General features: G+C 38.3%; 1 protein-coding gene across 4 annotated transcripts in view; it reads right to left on the bottom strand.

Moving 5' to 3' along the window:
* Positions 1 to 1,731: 1,731 nt before the first annotated feature.
* Positions 1,732 to 19,744, bottom strand: part of ST18 (ST18 C2H2C-type zinc finger transcription factor) — a 50,944-nt gene continuing 32,931 nt past the window's right edge. For all 4 annotated transcript variants that reach the window (XM_031052216.2, XM_031052218.2, XM_031052217.2 and 1 more), the window contains 9 exons: positions 16,417 to 16,479; positions 15,513 to 15,581; positions 10,361 to 10,423; positions 10,186 to 10,266; positions 8,953 to 9,174; positions 6,871 to 6,959; positions 5,359 to 5,462; positions 2,967 to 3,110; positions 1,732 to 2,174 (listed from right to left, as the gene is read on the bottom strand). In XM_031052216.2, coding sequence (XP_030908076.2) covers positions 2,034 to 2,174; positions 2,967 to 3,110; positions 5,359 to 5,462; positions 6,871 to 6,959; positions 8,953 to 9,174; positions 10,186 to 10,266; positions 10,361 to 10,423; positions 15,513 to 15,581; positions 16,417 to 16,479 — 976 coding nt within the window. In that variant the 3' untranslated portion in view covers positions 1,732 to 2,033. The remainder of the gene's footprint in view (positions 2,175 to 2,966; positions 3,111 to 5,358; positions 5,463 to 6,870; positions 6,960 to 8,952; positions 9,175 to 10,185; positions 10,267 to 10,360; positions 10,424 to 15,512; positions 15,582 to 16,416; positions 16,480 to 19,744) is intronic.

The following is a 19,744-nucleotide window of genomic DNA, read 5'->3' as shown; positions in this document are numbered from 1 at the left end:
TTTTTTTTTTTACTTAAATAAAATATATAACAAATTTGTTAAAATATTTAGTAAATTAAATTTTAGTCTTTGTAATGAGTGAACTCATTTTGTATGCATTTAACAAGTATAACAAATGCTCGCTTTTTGTTTTTTTTAGCAAGAACAATAACTTTAATAACAAATTTTTGTTTGGTGTCCTCCTATTTATATTAGACAGCACGTATGGTAGCTTTTGAAAAATCGATTTAAAAATAAACACAGCTCCTATGAACATACATTTTCCCCTGTCTAAACTAGGATCAGAGTTGAATCAACCCTCAAACAAAAAGCAAGCCCCACCTAACGCAGAACAGTGACCACAGTGCATGAGAGTCGAATCACTTTTGAATAGTACTTTTGTGCAGGAACAGTAATAATATAATTGTATATGTCAAGCCTGTGAATGCCATCATATTCAATCTAGATATAAATGCGGCTAATAAAAATAAACACTTTCATTATAGCACGGAAAAATTAAACACACGCTAGATCCATGTATACATTTACACTGAGGCACATATGCACATGAGGTGTGTGTGCATACAAAAAAGGCAGTTTAGCTGGTTGTTTATACCTTTTTCTTAAAAAAAATAAATATAAAAAAAACTTCTGAAACAATGCTTAATTACTTACAATCCCTGAAATAGACATTGCCTCTGTTATAGCAACTGCTTCTTTCTGACAGATTCAGAAGTTCCTCATCCAGGCTAATCAGATACTGAGGCACATGCCAGCACCTCTGTGCAAGTGCTCGTCTGTCCACACCTCCATCTGTCTGTATGCTCTGTAGCACTTGGTACCCTATCAAAAGACTGGTTAACAAATTTAGTATCAGCCTAGTCTTAGTGAAGAAGGATGGGAGAAACCAGTCACAGTGTTGCTACTTTTCATTCAAAGGGAAAAGCAACCACCGTTGCTCTGGAGTGGTATTATTCCTCTCCAGACCGCTGCCTTCTCAGCTGCTGTTAAGTTCAAACCAGTATTAAATGCCATTTCAGGGGAGATGCATTCGATTCATTATGTACAAAGCCTTCAGCCTGGGATGTGTTTGCGTTTTTCAGATCCAAATCCATAGCAATACTGGTCACTTGGTTAAAACCTCAACGTTTTGTACTAAAAAAGTACCAGTCCTATCAAATTATCCTTCTTGTTTAAAGATAATCGTCATTTCCCTCCATGAACTAACTCTGAAAAAAACTGCAGTGGTAAAATAAATCTGAAGTTCTCTTGAAACATTTTAAATAATCATTCGCATAGGCTAAATCACACAGCCAAGTCAAGTGCTTTGCTGATTGCTATATTTCATTATTGCTAACGTATTCTTTAACACACTGTTTTCCAGCATACTGTGCTTTTAAGAGCCCAAGTTCCCCACTAGTGGGCACCATTTATCTTTTCATTCCATGCATCTTCACATCTCATGTTACTGCAAACCCATTTCTGATACAAAGCCATTATAAAAAAGCAGGATGTGAGGAAAATAAAACTAGAACCACGGTTCAGTCATTTGTTACTTTCATAGTTTTTTTTTTCTTCCTGTACAAACCCAGCAAGTTATATAATTTACAGTATAACTTTCAGTCTATTTAAAATCCCATTGGAAAATAAATTAATAAACACATTTGTAAAAATATGGCAGGCCACAAAAATGTTGTTAAAAGATAAAAAAACAACTCTTTGATTAGAAATAAATAAAAAATATAAAAAATAGTCGCACACACTTTTTACATTCACTTTACAAAAAACTGAGTGCAAAAGAAGAAAAAAAAAGGAATCATACTGAAATAAATATAATATACTAACAGAGTGCATTGCTGTTAATACAAATAGTCTGTTGTGTTTTTATTCTTTTCTTTTATTTTTTTATGTCAGCTGGGAAAAAATTAGTGCAATGTTGCAATTGTAAATGCAGCATGGCAACCTACACCCCTTAGCAGTACATGAACTCCTAACAGATCCATCTGGAGTTTACTGCTGTTAAGTAATTTCTGTTGCCCAGCAGCTTTCACATCCTACACATGGATGCCCTTCACTGCCTGTTTGATACTTTCCAGCAGAGCTTTGCATTCGGGGGAATAGTCCCGTTCCAGATTGCTGTACATGTCTGTGAGTGTATTTACATATGCTTCGAAATTCTGCTCACTGATTGGCCCCTAAATGAAGACAAAACAGATTATAATTGTAAGAGAGAAAATTAAGGCCAAGAAAACCCAAACACCCAACCCCAAAGCATGGAAAAGCAGTGATATGGCAACTGGGGAGAAGTCAGGGCAGCAGTCCAGATGAATGGAGGGGTTGTAGAAATTAAGGGAGTTGCATGTGCTGGGAGAACCACACACTCTCCAAGCAAGAAAAGGGGTTGGAGACATTATTGTCAGTATAACTTGCTTTTTATTATGACCTGTTTAGCTCTGAGATTTTGGCTGACATCCCCTTACCTGTCCTCGTGTAATCTCCCAGTGACACTCTTGAAACTGGGTAAGGGGACTGTAACTCTGGAAACCCAAGTACCTTTGTGGGTTTGGCCTGTGCTTGCAAGTAAGACATAGTGTACATGGAATTTTGAGAAGGTAGAGCTTTGTCGGCTCCAGAAGAATCACTGGTATGAAACAGGTTAAAGTTTTGATCTACAGAGTAAATAAGGATTCTTTGTCTGAAGTTTTCACTCTTTGTGCAGGATGGACACACAGAGAGGGATGAGGGAAAAGCCTGTCCTGCACCATACAAAATGGCAGAGATAACAGGGCTGGTTCAGTCCTGGAAGAAACTGTGCTTGCTATCACACAGATTTCATGATCCAGCATCTCTGCAAAGTAAATTAGCCTAAAAGAGCTCTCTGCTAATGCAGCTCCAGTGCTCCTGCTGGTCCCTGAGCTTGCTCATCTGCTTCAAGTGCTGGCAAAACAGTCTCAAAGAAGGTGCGAAGCTTCTGGCTGTGGTCTTACCATCTGTGGAAGCTGAATGTCAGCGAGGCTGGAGATGAGAGCTTGGCTAAGGCCAGCTAACTCCTTCAACAGGCTCTCGTTGTTCTGCTCTATGAGTTTGTTCTCTTCTTCTATTGTTTTCAAATTGCTCTCCATAGATGTGATCTAAAAGACACAGGCAGGAACAAACACACAAACACTCTTGGCAGCACTGCAACTGCAGGTGGAACTCCAAATAGCAGTAGTAAGAGGGGCTGTGATGGATCTAAAACTCAGGTATGTTCTTTTTAGGATAATTATAATTTCTCCACAGAATATTCAGAGCAAGGAAAAGGTTGCATTTGCTCTGAACTGATGGACTCTGATGCTGGTTCACAAAGAAACCTCGTGGCAACAAGGCTCTGGAGAGTGCCAGGCACTGGGAGAAGGAATTGAACTGAGGTGGGAAGGTCAGTGCAGAGCTGGGATGGAGAGTGTGACTTCAGGGCTGGTGGAGGGGAGGAGAAAGGAGGCTGATGTTTACATTGCTGTCCTGCTCTTACATCGTCCCTGCTGATCAACCACAATAGCAAGGTCATGGGTATTAAGTGTCATGCTACTTTCCTGCCCTGCTCTTGGAGGGTGGGTAGAGCTGTGGGATGGCTGGGATCAGCAACAGGACTGGCACTGGAAACAGTAAGAACAAAACAGAGTGCAAAGGAAACTGAGTGTTTGAGTGCACACCGATCATCGCAAAGATGATGTTCGACCAACAGAATGGAACCCAGGGTTTTGGAAAGAGCAGGAAAAAGGGTCCAAGGTAGCAAAATGATATATTTTTAGCATGAGCCCACTGGGGATACATTCAGCTCTGAAGGCTTACATGTCAAAATCAATGCTGAAACACAGAAGGCATCAGTGGCTGGGAATGGTTCCCTGCTGCCTATCTCCTTGCCCCGCAGCAGGCAGCAAGGCAGCGAGGCAGGGCAGAACCATTGACTGCCATCCCTGTGCCTGACCATAGCTCCAGAAGGCACAGAGCGACAGAGCCACATCCACAGCTGGTATACCCACCCTGTCCTTCTTAGATTCTCTGCACTGCTTAAATGTCTCTTGCTGTGGACACTTCCCTTCCTTACACACCGTGACATAGCAAAACAGTCTCCAGGGATCCATTTATGTCTGCCTGCAACCCACTACAGCCACTCCTTTGGAAGGTGTCTGCAGCAGCGTGGCTAACACCTGCCCAGGTTAGATTATAAGCAATAGAGGAAGCCAGGTAGGTTGCTTCAGCTGTAGCTCAGTTCAGGCTTTGCTGGTCAGACTGCCTTCACCAGGGAGCAAGTCTGAGAATAAGAAATGTGACTGCATAAACTGTGCAAGCTCTGTGCAAAAAGCATAGTGATCACCAGACAGAACTGAAATAAGTGTCCTGAGACATTAAACACCACCCTCCACACAGTGCAACTTGGGATAGATACCCCCACAATCTTTGCAGTGTTAAGCCTGATCATTTAGATCCAGAATAGGTGCCATACACTTCACCCACATTTAGAGCATACACACAGCGGTTATTGCAAAAACATTAATCAACACTGTACATTCCAATGTGGTACAAATACAGAGAAGTATGGTTATGCTCAGCTTGTTTTAGATCAGTTTAGACTTATATTCAGTTGCCAGACCTCATTTTGGAACTTTATTCTTAAACTCTTATTCCTAAACTATTGACTAAGCTTTAGCTCTTGCTTTTACCTGCTTTGCTCAGGTGAATTCCCAGGTGCATATAGGAGCCCCTGTGGGGATGAACGTATTCAGCTCACTCTGTAGAACCACTATCACCATCTTAAAGCCGATTTAATCTCTCCAGTATAAAAAAGAATGAAAGAGAATGACTCTTTTCCATAGCTCCCTTCAAACTCCTCTGCTATACAAACTAGCAAAAGGCATCCATTCTTTACCAGGTGTTACCTGGAGGCAAAATTCAAACTATTTGAATAACTGACAGTGAGTGAACCGTACTACACAGATTTTCTTAGCTACACATAAGAACAAAATCAACTTCTATTAAGAGCTATAGTGTGCAGGTAAGAGGAAATACCCTCCCTAAAAAGCACAGTCATGGGATTCTGCACAGTTTGGTTAACAAAGAAAAAAAAAAGTTTTGTTTGGTAAATACAGTTTTTCTGCTTGCCAAGATTAGCTACAAACTGCCCTGAATTTGTCATTTACCAGATCTTTAAGACAAATACCCAGGAATCTGCTGCTTATTTACAGATAACAAACAAAGGTATTTTTAAGTGCCACAGAAGGATGGAAAACAAGTGTGCAGGAAACAAGCTGTGTATAAGCATGCATTTGCATGGCATTTCATTTATCGATTTTGCTTAAGCATAGCATAAGAAAAGGTAAAACTTTCATGTCAATGTCATACCTGGGTTTGAAGTTTCATCATGTCAGCTTCGATTTTAAGATTAGATTCATTCAGTTCTTTTATTTCCTCGTCCAAGTGTCTAATTTCTTCATCACTCTCAATACCTGCAAATCATTGAAAATACAAATATCAGATTTAAAGTGTCCACATATAAATGGATGTATGAGCAACAAACTGCATTACCTTTTACTGATCAAGAGGAAGATAACAAGCTTTTGATCAAATGATTGATCCTTAAATTTCCTCTTACTTTCCTTTTACTGTCAAAATTGTTTCCTAGGTGTAAAACATATACATGAGCTAAAATATAGAAGGGGTTTTCTGAATCTTCATGTTTTACAATTCTTTTTTTCCAGTGTAACAGACAACTGCAAGTTGGAGGGCACAGAAAGGAAAAAATGCCCAGAAAGAGAAAAGTTTATTAAAAACCATAGGGGAGTATTTACAGTGTTGTTTGAGTTTTTTCTGCTTTAAAAGAAACAGAACAGCAATCCATCTTTTGCAGATAACACCCCAGGGTAAAATCTCCACTAGTGTAATTGCTGACTTTAGTAAGCTCTTATGTATCTGCTTCTGATCTTGCAAGAAGTTCTGTAGGGGCAAGTTTCGGTGATGAATAACTTCAAGAAGCACAGCCTTAGTTACGTGTAATAAACAGTGAAATTTAAGTAGCAGCAAAGAGCAATTGCAAAGAACAAAAACCTGAGGTCTTTTAATGAAAGACTTGTTCTGAAAAATACTGAGCAGCTACAGCTGCTGGCAGTGCATGTCTCTCTTTCGTCTTAGTATCACTCTGAGACCAACTCTGCCTAGAGATTTGTGCCACTATTGTTACTGCTTTAAAACCTAGAGCCCTGAACTGAGTCTGCCACTGAGCCAGCTTGGGAAAACTGCAAGCAATAGTCCCTGCCTCCGTGAAAACATAGACACATAGAAGCAAACTTTTGGTTCATGTAACTGCTGTTTTGCTCAACAGTTGAAGGCATAAAGACTAAGTTCCCTGACTTAATACCCAACTTTCTAAAGCATGCTGTAAAAGAAAAGAGAACGCTACATATTTTGCCTATTTGGTAATTGTTCCTGTATAGTTGGGTTAGCAAAATTTTCCAAGTTTTGCACAGATACTAAACCATGTAGTATTCAAGTTAAGGAGAAGAGTCAATTTTTGCACATAGTATTTATACCTTCTTAGATTAGTCATCAGACAGCAAAGTCCTCCTGAGCTGTAACTAATAATTTATTAGTAATAACAATGCAGAAAGCATCTCCAAATAAAAAAATGCTCTAACACAAGATGAGAGGATACCCTTAATGCTGAGTTATCGTGAAGTAAATGAGAATAATTTTATAATCTCTCATGCAAAGATTTTGTTATTCAAGATTTGTTAGTGCGGGAGACAACTGAAAGGAATGAGAATTAATGCCAGAATGGCACAAAGGGGCATAAGTATAAATGGGAGTCAGGGCCCTTCTATCTAAATAAATGTCATCATCTTTTACAAATCTCCTTACCGCCACTTGCTTTAAGCTTGATAGTCATTAATTCTTCCGAAATTTTGCCCTTTTTTATGGTTTGTGCATTCAGAGGACAACCAGACAGGCTGAAACGGATAGGAAAAAAACATTAGCACCCACTTGAAAATGGCAACAATCCTTTCAGGCAATATTATCATGCACTTGGGCAGACCTTTGTACCTAAGGTCATATCAGTATCTCCATTATAGCATAGCTTCAGAGAATGACAAAACTTATAAAGAGCCATTTAATTGTATATTCCAGCTTGAAAATTGGCACAGAAATCTCAGCCTATAAGCATGTTTGCTCCTAAGTATATTTCAGAATAATCAAAATAGCAATAGCAGACACTGTTATGTGAAGATGCATTTACAGAATTCTTGAAGTTCCAACACTTACAAACAAAATCTCTTTGTTGTTTTCATTGATGGCTCATGCTCTAGAGGAGAGGGCCAGTATGGGTCCTTTAAAATGGCAAATATACTATCCTAAAAATGTTTGGTTAATGGGATGATTTCCACAGTGCACAACTATTGCATCATTTTTTTTTGATACATAATAATGATCAATACAGTAATAACTCTGAATATACCCTATAGGTTGTAATAGCTTTTTTGAATGGTTTTATTATATAGTCAGTTTGCTTTTTAACCACTGTTCACATTAAAGTACATTTTGCTATTTCAAAGCTTACAACTTCATCAACTGGTAATTATCCGAGGCAATTTTTATAGCCCAATAAAGGGCTAAGATGAATTTCACTGTCTTAGTACTATCTTTATAAATAACAAAGAAGAAATACCCATATGCTGAAGAACTGGCAGAGAGATATGTATTCAGATGTAGCCAAGTAAAGAGTGAAGGAAAATTATGTTCTACAGGAAAAAGGTTAATTTTTGTGTAAAAACTAAAACAAAGAATCCAAGCAGGCATGGTGTTTCTACATTGAGAAAAAAACAAAATGATCTTTGCAGGTTAAAGTTACCTTCACACTGGTTTAGCTAAAAGTTACATAGGAAAGATGATAATTCTCCAATTCTAATATTCTGCTTTAGTATCTCTGTTCAAAGCAGACAACTAACTGGAAGAATGTCTCAAAGCCATGGTTTTCTTATGTTTCAGATCTCCTTGGAAAGGATATCATATCACAAAGCTATATTTGCTTCCTTATTTTAACTAGCATGATCTTGAGTGTGTTCCAGCATTATGTAGGACAGAAATCATCTGTAGGATGTGTTGCAACCAGACAGCATACTATATCTGTTATTTGCTTAATTAGCACCAATTTACAGTAATGTCCTAATGTAAAGATTTTAAGGGGGGATTATAAAGTCAGGGTGACACTGGACTCTGAATTTGTTCATCTCACTTTGTACATTCATGTATTGGGTAATTTGGTTCAGAGTGGAATAAAGAAAGCAAAGGAGGTGTAGAATGTAGACTTAATTCCTTTTACAGACAGAATACCAAATTTTGCCAGGTATTAATTCAGATTCTATAGACAGATTCTTTAAGTAAATATTGACTGAATGTGGTCAAAAGTTTTTACAATTATATATAAAATCATGGTGTTTATTGTTACTTATGTGTGATTCCTGCTTAGTCAGGGTGGCTTTCTTTGTTAGATTGTTGTAAATTCAAACTTGCGTAATCCACGTTTACTTCTTTTTGTGGTTATAGCTATTTAAATATAAAGTTTATGAAAACAGCTTTTCCACTGGTAGAAAGATGAACTTAACACAGACATTGCTCTTACTAAATCTTTTCTGGTGACATTTCAATGATATTTGCAGTCTCTGTAAAAGATATACAGCTATTTGCCTAGGAAGAAACTCTCTTAAATTTTCAACTGTACAGACACTGTGCTAATCTGAAGAAAAGTCCTGGGAACATGAAAGAAGAGGTTAAAAGCTTATTTCAGCTCTCTGAAAGTTATTCTGATCTGTATTCAGCTGTAATGTATACTATGTTGTTACTCAAAAGACTTCAGCACAATTTATTCAGACTCTAACCTCACATGTTGCCAATTCAACAGTGGAACATTAAGGAAAAATGAGAAGAGAAAACACAAAGTTATACCTTCTGTGGGTGACAAAAACATTATTAACATGACCCAGCCCGTTGCAGCCTGGCAAAGGACAGTGTGGCAGCTCTTGTTTGTTCAGTTTCCAGGATAGTGAAGACCCATTGACAGGACTCTCCTTCTGTCTCTTGGCAGCCAAAGGACAACCAGAAGCAGTGCGATGAGAAGTGTATTTACCTGATATGTGACCTTGGCCATCACAGCCTATCACTGGACATCTACAGAAACACAACAAAAAAACCCGTTTTCTCTGGAGAGAGCAAGCAATGACTGACTCAAGAAAGTCTGAGAAAATAATTTCAGGTGCCTGTACCACTTTGTGTTAATGGATTAAGACTTGGTCCCTGGTGTCACACTCTACCCGAGCATCCACTTCACATCAAGCTGAATTGTGGGGGTTCAGCTAATTTTAAGATTAGGTAATTTAAAGTACAGCTGTACAGCCTAAGAAACTAAAACATTCATTTAGATAGTATTTTACCAGGAAAGAAAATTGAAATTCTATCACAGGCAGTAAATCACACTTCTTAAAGTGTATGGAAAGTCAGCATCTCTCTTCTCTACGTAGGTTTCTGCTGTGAAGCAGAGGATGGGTACCTGTACCTGAAAAACTTCTACCAATTCATGCAAATACTTGCAAAAGAAAGGTTTGTGATTTTTTTGTGCTGCTCCGTCAGTATTATGTAGCTTCTCCTGTGTCATTAGCAAGCATTAAAAACAAGAATTAAATCTTCATATCTATATTCTGTCAGCTATAGTCTACTGATTTTAATGGAATACTTATTCAAGCCAGGAATGTAGTGATCTCTATTAGTTTCCAGGTTTCACTTTAAGTGAAATTTTAATTTATATGTAGTGAAAAGACATGAGACTTCCATATATTTAAATTCTCTGGAATATGACTTGAGCATGTCACTCTGATTTAATTAACTGACATGTTTCACTACAGGCAGAAATAATTTGTTTTCCTTTGTTTTGCCAAATTTTTCAATCAAGTGGCACTTTCTTAGCACTGTTTAAAGTAATTGGAACAATGCAAACAGGGATGGCAGTTGCTCTTTACTGTTCAATCTCCAAGGTGATGGACTTCACCAGCTTCGCTAGAAGCAGAAACACTTGGTTCAGCTCCAGCTCTAGGCCCTATTCTCTCATGGTTGGGGCATCTCCTATGATCCCTCAATGCCTGAGCTCTTATGGTTTTTCTGTTAGATCACTGCTTTTGTACTCACTTAAGTTCAGGGTCTTCTTTTTCTTCCTTGGTAGGAGTCACTTTGATACCTCCTTTCCTGGCACGAGGACAACCAGATAAGCTGAAAGAAACACACAGAATAAAAACTACCTTTTTCTGCTGCTGCTTGCCAAGATCCCTGAGCTCTGTAGCCCATGTCGTGGGATGGTTTTTACCTTCTGTGGGATGCATAGTTCCCTGTCACATGGCCAGAGCCATCACAGCCAGGTGTTGGGCACCTATGGAGTAATTCAGAGAGCTTACAAAATGCAGCTTCCGAAACACAAAGTAAATATGCATACATTTTCCTTTTTTTTTTTGGAGGGTGGAAGAAAGAACAGCAGAACTCTGCTGAATAATTAAAACAAGGTTTTGATGATTTTTCTTTAAATGAGCAGACTCCTTTCATATATTTTTTCTAGCAGAGTTTTAGTAAGAAATATGAAATATATTGCATATCATGTGTAGATTTAATTAGTTTATAACACTGTTTGCACCAAACATTTTTCCTTGTATATGATCAACATTACAAAAAAGAAAAAAAAGCAGCTTGATATAGATCTATTGTAAATTTACTGTTATGTGTTTATTTGCTATTCTTCTGATGTTTTCAGGTACAGATATAAATAAGCACTTTGCCAGTATTTACAAAAGGGAAAATGGAAGCAAAGAAGCAGTTTCTCTTTTGGGCATCAGTAGATGACAGCCAGAATTTGAATTTAGTAATCTGTATATTCTAACACTGTAAGCATATGACAGGACCAGCTCTTTCTAGCACTGAATTCAATTGGGTATTCAACTTGGCAATTGGATTATACTTCAGTCTCATAGTTAAGGGGTTTCTCTGTGTGTGTGTGTGAAACAAACAAGCATTTTTACGTATGAATGTTTAATAGTAAAACATCCGTAAAATTACAAGAAACAAACCTGTCTGCTACTCTGGTTTTGCCAGTGGTTTGGGATGGTGGCCTTGCTGTTAGTATATGAAGAATGTGCTTCAAGAGCCTATTGGATTCTGTAGGTCTTTCTGCTGATTTTTGTGTGGTTTGGAGCGAGGCCTTACTGGTACCACTTTCCTTCTAAGAAGTTCTTGTTCTTTTCCCCCCCCCCCCCCCATTAATTGATCTATTTTATTTAAGGCTATTCTATTTTTTGTGGGGTTTTTTTGTTTTGTTTTATGGTTTCAATTTTGTTTGTTGGTTGGTTAGTTTGTTTGCTTGTTTTTAAGAGGTGAGAACCACACCTCAGCACACAAATCACAAATCAACACAAAAAAAATATCTACCTTTAAAAGTCATGCCAGCCATTTCTGTTTCTGTATTATGCAGCACAAAGTTCTTATTCTATGCATCCCTAGGGGGACTTCTGAAAGCTACGCTTTTTACAGAATATCAGAATTACAGAAAGTTGTGGCAAATAATCTTGTACTGAACCATTAAGGAAACTTGTATTGTTCAGTACTCTTTAAAGGGTCTCAGTTGTTACTGTGTCTTTCCTGATGGGTGATTTAATTTAGTCATTGGTAGACTGCCATGGGAAACACCTACAAACAGAATTGTAATAGCACATCTGAGTGTGCAGGTGTATCCCTTCACAGGATATTTAAAACTATTTTTCTGTGAACAATTAATTTGTCAAAAATGTGATTTCTTTTGGACATGACCAAATTTATTCACTGATTCAAATAGAATTCAGCAAATAATTTCAATTGAAGAAAAAGGAGACTTTTTTTTTTCCTAAACATAATGTCAAAACATTTCATGATGACATTTTCTGAACAAAATATTTTGGCAGAATGACATGGCTCACACTGACAGCAAAGGTAGAGGTGTGGGTTGCAGAGTGCCAGATATGCTCAACTGTGTAGAGCTTAATGTTGACCTATCTAAGTGTGGGACAAGGACTGGGCACAATGTCATGTGGAGCAGGCAGCAAGGGCAGATGTCTGGAGAGTGAGTATGCTCACAAGCAAATCCAGAATATCTGCCAAATACAATGGGTATTAATTTTGGCTACTTGTTTTATCAGATGATCACAGATGGAAGAGTTGTCTGCATAGACTAGACATGGACTTTAATTCAGTTAAGAGCTCTTTGTGGGAGAATCAGAGTGTTACGGACTCAAAAAGACACTGAACTAAATTTAAATCTCTCCATCTGTATTTATCACTTCTGGCACCACATAGATTTCACAACCAGATTGGGGTCCAAGGTATTCTTGAGGTCATTAAAGATTTGAGGCTGAGATTTTATCTACACTGATGAAATTATAAGATGATATTTCAGGTGGGATACTGACAAATTAACAAGAAGCTTCCCTAACAAGACTGCTAAGCCTGACCATTGGGTTGGGTTTTCAGAATACTGGTTATATCTTTGTATGGACTGTGAAATTTCACAATACAAGATACACCAACAAACAAAGTATTGCTTATAGTCAGTAATACTGTGAATCTTCATCATCTTTTAACTGGCTGATGAGTTTAGACTAGTGCACCAGCTTAGGGACTCATCCCCTGTTACGGGTTCCTGTGAAAATCAAATTCACATTGGAGGACCAGAGACCTCAGTAGCTCTAGCTAAAAGGTGTCAATGCTCAAATGGATGTAGCTTACAGATTCTTTTACAATTCCTCAAGTTTTTTTTTTCAAGAACAAGTCTCTCAGTTATTTCACATAGAAATTCTAGTAACTGTGCATTAGGTACATGCAATTTTGTTCACTTCTCTAAGAGGGTTGCTTTGTCTTTAAACAGATGATCTACAATTGCACATAAAATTGGTACATTATGCTGCAGATCTAGGAGCCTTTCTGAGCCTTTCTGGTACTTTTAGTGCCTAGAAAGATCACAGGGATGGTTGTAGTTAACTGTAATTAACTGTAGTTAAGCCAACTGACCACAGAGGTCAGCTAAGAAAACTACTGAATGAAATACGTTGTGCTGCCTAGGTAATATGCATCAGTATCTATATGTTGTGTGAAACCTGTTGAGATGAACTGCTAGATCTCTCCTAAAAAATGGACAGCACAACAAACATGTCTAAGGGTAGGACTGACTACTTATTCTTCAAATTTTCTGAACTGCAGGTAAATATCTTTCTAAAGCATACTTTTAAAATTCTTTAAGGCTCGATAAGCAAGCTCTTTGATGCAATAAGATAATCAATCATCATTATCCCTTACAGCTATAAAATCTGAGTTGTCACCAATTTTGGTGTGGTTTAATTTGACCACTTTAGATTTCTCTGTGCAGTAAGAATCCTCAGATAAAATATTTTTGAATCTGAGTCAAAGGCTCGCTTTCTGAACAGATCTTCCTTATTTCCAAACCGTAGATCACATGGAAGCCTTGTATCTTTGCTGGCTTAGAGTTTCATAATTAATGCCAAAATCATATCTTGATTCTGGCAAATTAAACATGAATAACATTTGGAAAAAATACACAGCTTTTTCATATTCCTGCCTAACTACATGGGAGTATTTTCATGGCCTGATTCTATGAGCATTTATGCCCTCTGCTCACATAGCAATAGGAAAATTAACTATTGATATCATATAGCATACCAGTGCAAGAGCGACTGCAGTTTTTGGCATAAGATTCCATTTAAGCAATGTTTATCAGAAGCAGAGTTTTGTTTAAAATTTCACCTGAACTATGTTCACAGGAGCTTAAATAAGGGGGTATGCTCATAAAAAATAATTTTATTTAGCCCTTTTTCTTTTTGCGAATTGTCTGTGAACAGATTTTGATTTTTGCTCTTTTTCTAGTTAATTGAAATTAAATGCTAAGTGCGTTATGCAACATATTTCTGTCTGTGAAATGTCCATGAACTTTGACTTTGCCTTTCACAACTCACTTATTATACATGTCGTACAGTGTGCAGTTTGTCATTTAAGTCATATGCTGTTGCTCCTCTTTCCTTATGGCATGACCAAAACTCTAGAAGCTTTAGTGGAAAAATAACCATATTGGTATGCAAATTTCCTTGTTCACACATGAATATGGGGGGGGGCCTGCATGAAGAGCAACTATTCAAAATATTTGTGTGAGTGTCTATGTGTGGCAGAAAGCCAACAAAAGCAGGGACAAATATATATGACTCAGCAAACGATTTCAAATTTGTCAGCATTTTTGCAAGTCAGTTCCTTGCTTTTTGTGCTGCTCCTTTTAAAACAAGCTAAACCTGAATTTTATACCTTTGGGACTCAGCAATGGAAAAACTGAAGCACTGTGCCAATGTGTCAGTTTACCCACTGGCTTTGGGAACTGCTTTGAACGGTTGCCCGTACAAATGGCCTTTCTTTGCCATTTTGCTGCATTTCCAGTAGGTTCAACTCTGTAGCTACCATCAATTCAGCATTTTGTTTATAATTCAAGTTGACAGACTAGGGAATAAGACCACTAACAGATGATCTGGGGAAGCTAAACACTGAGTCAAAGGTAAATGTAGTCACTCCTGCTATTAATACCATCAGAACAGCTTAATAGTGCCATGATCAAAGTTTATTTTCTTCTATCTGGTCTAAGGATGAACCTAAAGGACATAAAGGACAGTCACAGGATTCTCCCCTTTTTACATGTATTCATGAGTTTTTCCAAGCCATCTATTATGTGATCCAATTTACAAGTTGCAGAGGGAAAGCATGAAAGAACTCTAATTATCCTTTCCTCTTCCCCACATCCTTATTGACAAAGCCAATTCAATAACTAGATGACTGGTTGCCAGTGCCTCTCTTGACTACAGATTTTTGAAATATTCATATGTCCCTATACATCTGTCTATATAGCAGAGCCTGCACAGTCCTTTTGTAAGTGACATTTCATGGTGAGAATTATGCCAGCACAAAATCATATGACTTGATGTCTGCTTCAGTGACATTAAACTCATAGTATATGGTAATGAATGATAAAAAATGATTTGCAGGAGTTGTCTCATTTTTAGGCTTATTCTAACTAGATTTATTCTTACTAAATAATTCTGAGTTTATTTTAACTGGATCAGACTGAGTTGTTCACCAGATCAGTCTCTCACATTAGGTATTTTTTATTTCTCTCTGGTTCAGAAATAGTATAGAACAGCATCTCTCCTAGAGTTTACAGTTTTTTCCCCAGGTCCTGGTTTATTCATGAAAATGAAGATTTACATAAATGAAAAAGAGAAATGGAAAAGAGTAAACTCTTTTTCCCTCAAAAGCTTTCAAACTACTTCAAGTTTCAGGCAAAGGTTTGATGTAGCTCAGAGCAATTAAAATAAACAACTGCATTAATGATGGGAACATGTTGATCGAAGATAAATTACAATAACATCTGTGCTATTATCAACACTTACTTAAGCTCCTGCGAGTTAGCAGCCATAAGGGATTTTAATGTCTTGTCAGCTAATGGGCATCCAGAAACACTGAAAAAAACCCAATGTAAAATGCTTTACTAAACCAGAACCTTTTTCTTTTTCCTCAAACAGCAACATCCAGACAATCTATGACTTAAAATGGAAAAAAGAAATCCTCAAATAATCACTCTTGGCAAAAGAGGAGCAGCCAATATCAGGCTGTAGTTCTTAAATTACTGGAAAGATACATGGTTAGGGCCAAAGGTTAATAAGCCCCTGTAATGTTTTGCATGGGGAAGCACTGGGACACAGACTCCTGCCTTTCTGTTCTCAGGAAGGGCAGGTGGGGCACCTGGTCCATGTGGCTCGGAAAAAGCAGCAACCACTTCCAACTTGCTCCCAGAGGGAAAGACAAGAAATTATTATTTCAACCCCTTGGTTGACAGTTTCCTCTTCTGAGGAAAATATTTAACATTCACAGATTATGTTAGCAGATCTATGAATTTCAAAGCTTTTCATAGTGATATCTGCAGAAACAAAGCCATTCATAAAGATATCTGCAGAAACTTCATTTCAAATCTCGTGTACCAGCACCTGTACAGAGAATGCTTGTACAGTAAGGAAAATAGAGACTTTACTAAATAACTTATCTATAGTTCTTAACTGAGAAATGAAGCGAGAAGAAGCTACAGCAAGAAACATATGCTGCTTAACTCCATCACTCAGTTGAGTCCAGACCTTCAGAAAATATTACAAAACCAGGAAAACCAGACACATTTCTCCATGGATTACTTTTTGCAAATTACTTTTGAATATTCATCCACGGATAGTATAAAAATATTCAAAGATGACAATAGCTAAAAGTAGCTCTATTTCCTGTTTTAGGCTTCCTGTTTTTTCTTACCTGCGGTGTGAAGCATAGTTTCCTGTTACATGACCGCTACCATCACATCCTGGAGTTGGACAGCTATGCAAACAACATGCAATTAGAAATTAGAACATATATAAGACACCACATATCTCACTCTATGCTGCAGTGAATGATGTAATGATCCTTAGGGCAATCATGTTCATCTTTACACATCTCAAGACTGTCATGACACTGCAGAAAACTAGTAAAACTTACATTACACTTCTAGTTTTCAATTACTACTTGAAGCATAGATGGAAAAAAAATCCTATTTCCACTACATAAGTGAGTGAAAACGTTTGCGTGCTTTTTCATCTATGTAACCTGAAACCACCACGCTTTGCATAAATATTTTGGATTACTAATTGGGTTCTTTAAAGGAGGGTTTCATTACTGGTACCAAATTTTGACAATTCATAAACACTAGGGCTGATCTCCCTATAACATAAGCCAGAGAAAAGTAATATCCAAAATAATTCCCTTGAGTTCTGACTAAAATGAAGCACCTACTTTAGAAACACATTCAATATTTATTTGCTGACATAAGTGAGAAATTCTGTGTTACGGTTGCAGAACGGAAAGTACATCTGTTCTGGTTTCAGCTGGGTTAATTTTCTTCCTAGTGGCTGGTGAAGGGCTGTATTTTGGATGTTAATAAAAAATTGATATTAGGAAGGAGTAGAACCAAGACAGCTGATCTGAACTAGCCAAAGGGGTGTTCCATACCACAGTGTGTCATGCTTGGACTATAAATTGGTGGAGTTACCTGGAAGGGACTGATGGCTGCTCAGGTCAGGCTGGGTATTGGTCAGTGTGGTGAGCAATTGTACTGTGCAGCATGTGAGTGCTTTTGGTTTTGCTTTTTTGTTTTGTGTTGGGTTTTTGTTATTTGTTTTATTCCTCTCTTTATATATGTATTTCCTTTTATTACTATCATTGTTATTGTTGTTGTTATATTTTATTTTATTTCTTTTCAATTATGTAACTGTTATCCCAACCCACTTTTTTACCTTTTACAATTCTCCTCCCCATCCTGAACGGTGGTACTTAGTTGCCAGCTGGGGTTAAACCATGACAACATCAAGCTCATATAGCTGAATTACAGAATGGATGCAAAAGTTTCCCAAGATATTTCTCAGCTGAACTGAGAAATGATAAGAGGTGAGTGGTAAGTGATATACATTTAGCAGGACAGATAGGCTCACTTATATATTATTATATCACACTTATTTTTTCAAGAGATGGAAATATGTTTGACTTGGAGAAGACGTTATAGCTTCTGTTTTGACTCAGCCCTTCTTCAGTCATAGCACTGAGCTCATTTATCAAACTTGGATACAGTTCTCTGCAAGAAGGCAAAGATACCAAGAAATACAATTTGTGCATGGAGGGAGAGTTGGAAGTGAATTAATTATACCTTTCTAGAATATTCTAAAACACCAACCTTGCAGAGTCACTTTATAAAGAGCTGTATTTCTTTCACTGGGCACTTGGCTAAGAAGGGCAAGCAGAATCACAGAATCACAGAATCCCAAGGGTTGGAAGGGACCTCGAAAGATCATCTAGTCCAACTCCCCCTGCAAGAGCAGGATAACCTAGAGTACATCAAACAGGAACTTGTCCAGGCGGGCCTTGAATATCTCCAACGTAGGAGACTCCACAACCTACCTGGGCAACCTGTTCCAGTGCTCTGTCACTCTTACAGTAAAGAAGTACTTCCTGATGTTAACGTGGAACCTCCTATGCTCCAGTTTACACCCATTGCCCCTTGTCCTATCACTGGATATCACTGAAAAAAGCCTAGCTCCATTATCCTGACACCCACCCTTTACATATTTGTAAACACTGATGAGGTCACCCCTCAGTCTCCTCTTCTCCAAGCTAAAGAGACCCAGCTCCCTCAGCCTCTCCTCACAAGGGAGGTGTTCCACTCCCTTAATCATCTTTGTGGCTTTGCCCTGGACTCTTTCAAGCAATTCCCTGTCCTTCTTGAACTGAAGGGCCCAGAACTGGATGCAATATTCCAGATGTGGCCTCACCAAGGCAGAATAGAGGGGGAGGAGAACCTCTCTTGCCCTACTAATCACACCCTTTCTAATGCACCCTAGGATGCCATTTGCCCTCGTGGCCACAAGGGCACATTGCTGGCTCATGGTCATCCTCCCATCCACCAGTACCCCCAGGTCCCTTTCCCCTTCACTCCTTTCCAGCAGGTCAACCCCCAACCTGTACTGGTACATGGGGTTGTTCTTCCCCAGATGCAAGACTCTACACTTGCCCTTGTTGGATTTCATCAAGTTTCTCCCTGCCCAACTCTCCAGCCTGCCCAGGTCTCGCTGAATGACAACACAGCCTTCTGGTGTGTCAGCCACTCCTCCCAGTTTAGTGTCAACAGCGAACTTGCTGAGGGTACACTCAGTTCCCTCATCCAAGTCATTGATGAAAATATTAAACAGCACTGGTCCCAGCACCGACCCCTGATAGTCTCCACTAGTCACAGACCTCCAGCTAGATTCTGCCCCATTGACCACAACTCTGCCTTCTTCCTTTCAACCAGTTCTTGATCCACCTCACTACCTGATCGTGAAGCCCACACTTTCTTAGCTTATCTCTGAGGATGCTGTGGGAGACAGTATCAAATGCCTTACTGAAATCAAGAAAAACCACATCTACCGCTCTATCATCCTCTCTCCCCCTAGTTACTTCCTCATAGAAAGCTATGAGGTTGGTCAAACATGACTTCATGTTGGCTGTTCTTAATGACTCCCTCATCCTTGATATGTCTAGAGATGGTGTCAAGAATAAGTTGTTCCATCACCTTTCCAGGAATGGAGGTAAGGTTAGCTAGCACTTCATACCAATGAATAAGGAGTACTGGGATCCCCACCTGGCTATTTTCTCTGAGCTGGCAGAGTGTTGGGAAGTTTTTCAAATCTGTTAAAAAACCTTAAGAAACAGCTTCATTTTCACAGCCCATTTCAGTCTGAGCAATGCAGCTATGGGCAAGATAATTAACATGAAAATCTAAAAAGCACAGGCTAGGAAATGGCATTCACACAATAGTTCACTGCAGCTAAGCTAACCTTGTCAGAAAGTTTTTCTATGCAATTGTTTATGTCATTTTAAAAACTTCCTCATGATGGAGCCAACTGTATTGAATTGTTCTGTACAAGTTCAGAGCTCAACAGGACCATAGAAATGCAGTATGATCCCTATGTTATCTATAGATTTTTCTAATAAATTAAAATTATTTGTCATTTAATTTTATAAGCAGTTACATTTTAGATACCTATTTCTACTCACTGTTTAAAAAAATACAGTA

Source organism: Melopsittacus undulatus, chromosome 1, assembly GCF_012275295.1.
Source record: "Melopsittacus undulatus isolate bMelUnd1 chromosome 1, bMelUnd1.mat.Z, whole genome shotgun sequence".
NCBI classification, from domain to species: domain Eukaryota; kingdom Metazoa; phylum Chordata; class Aves; order Psittaciformes; family Psittaculidae; genus Melopsittacus; species Melopsittacus undulatus.
Note: the sequence above shows the minus strand (reverse complement) of the source record. Positions and strands in the feature narration are given on the sequence as shown.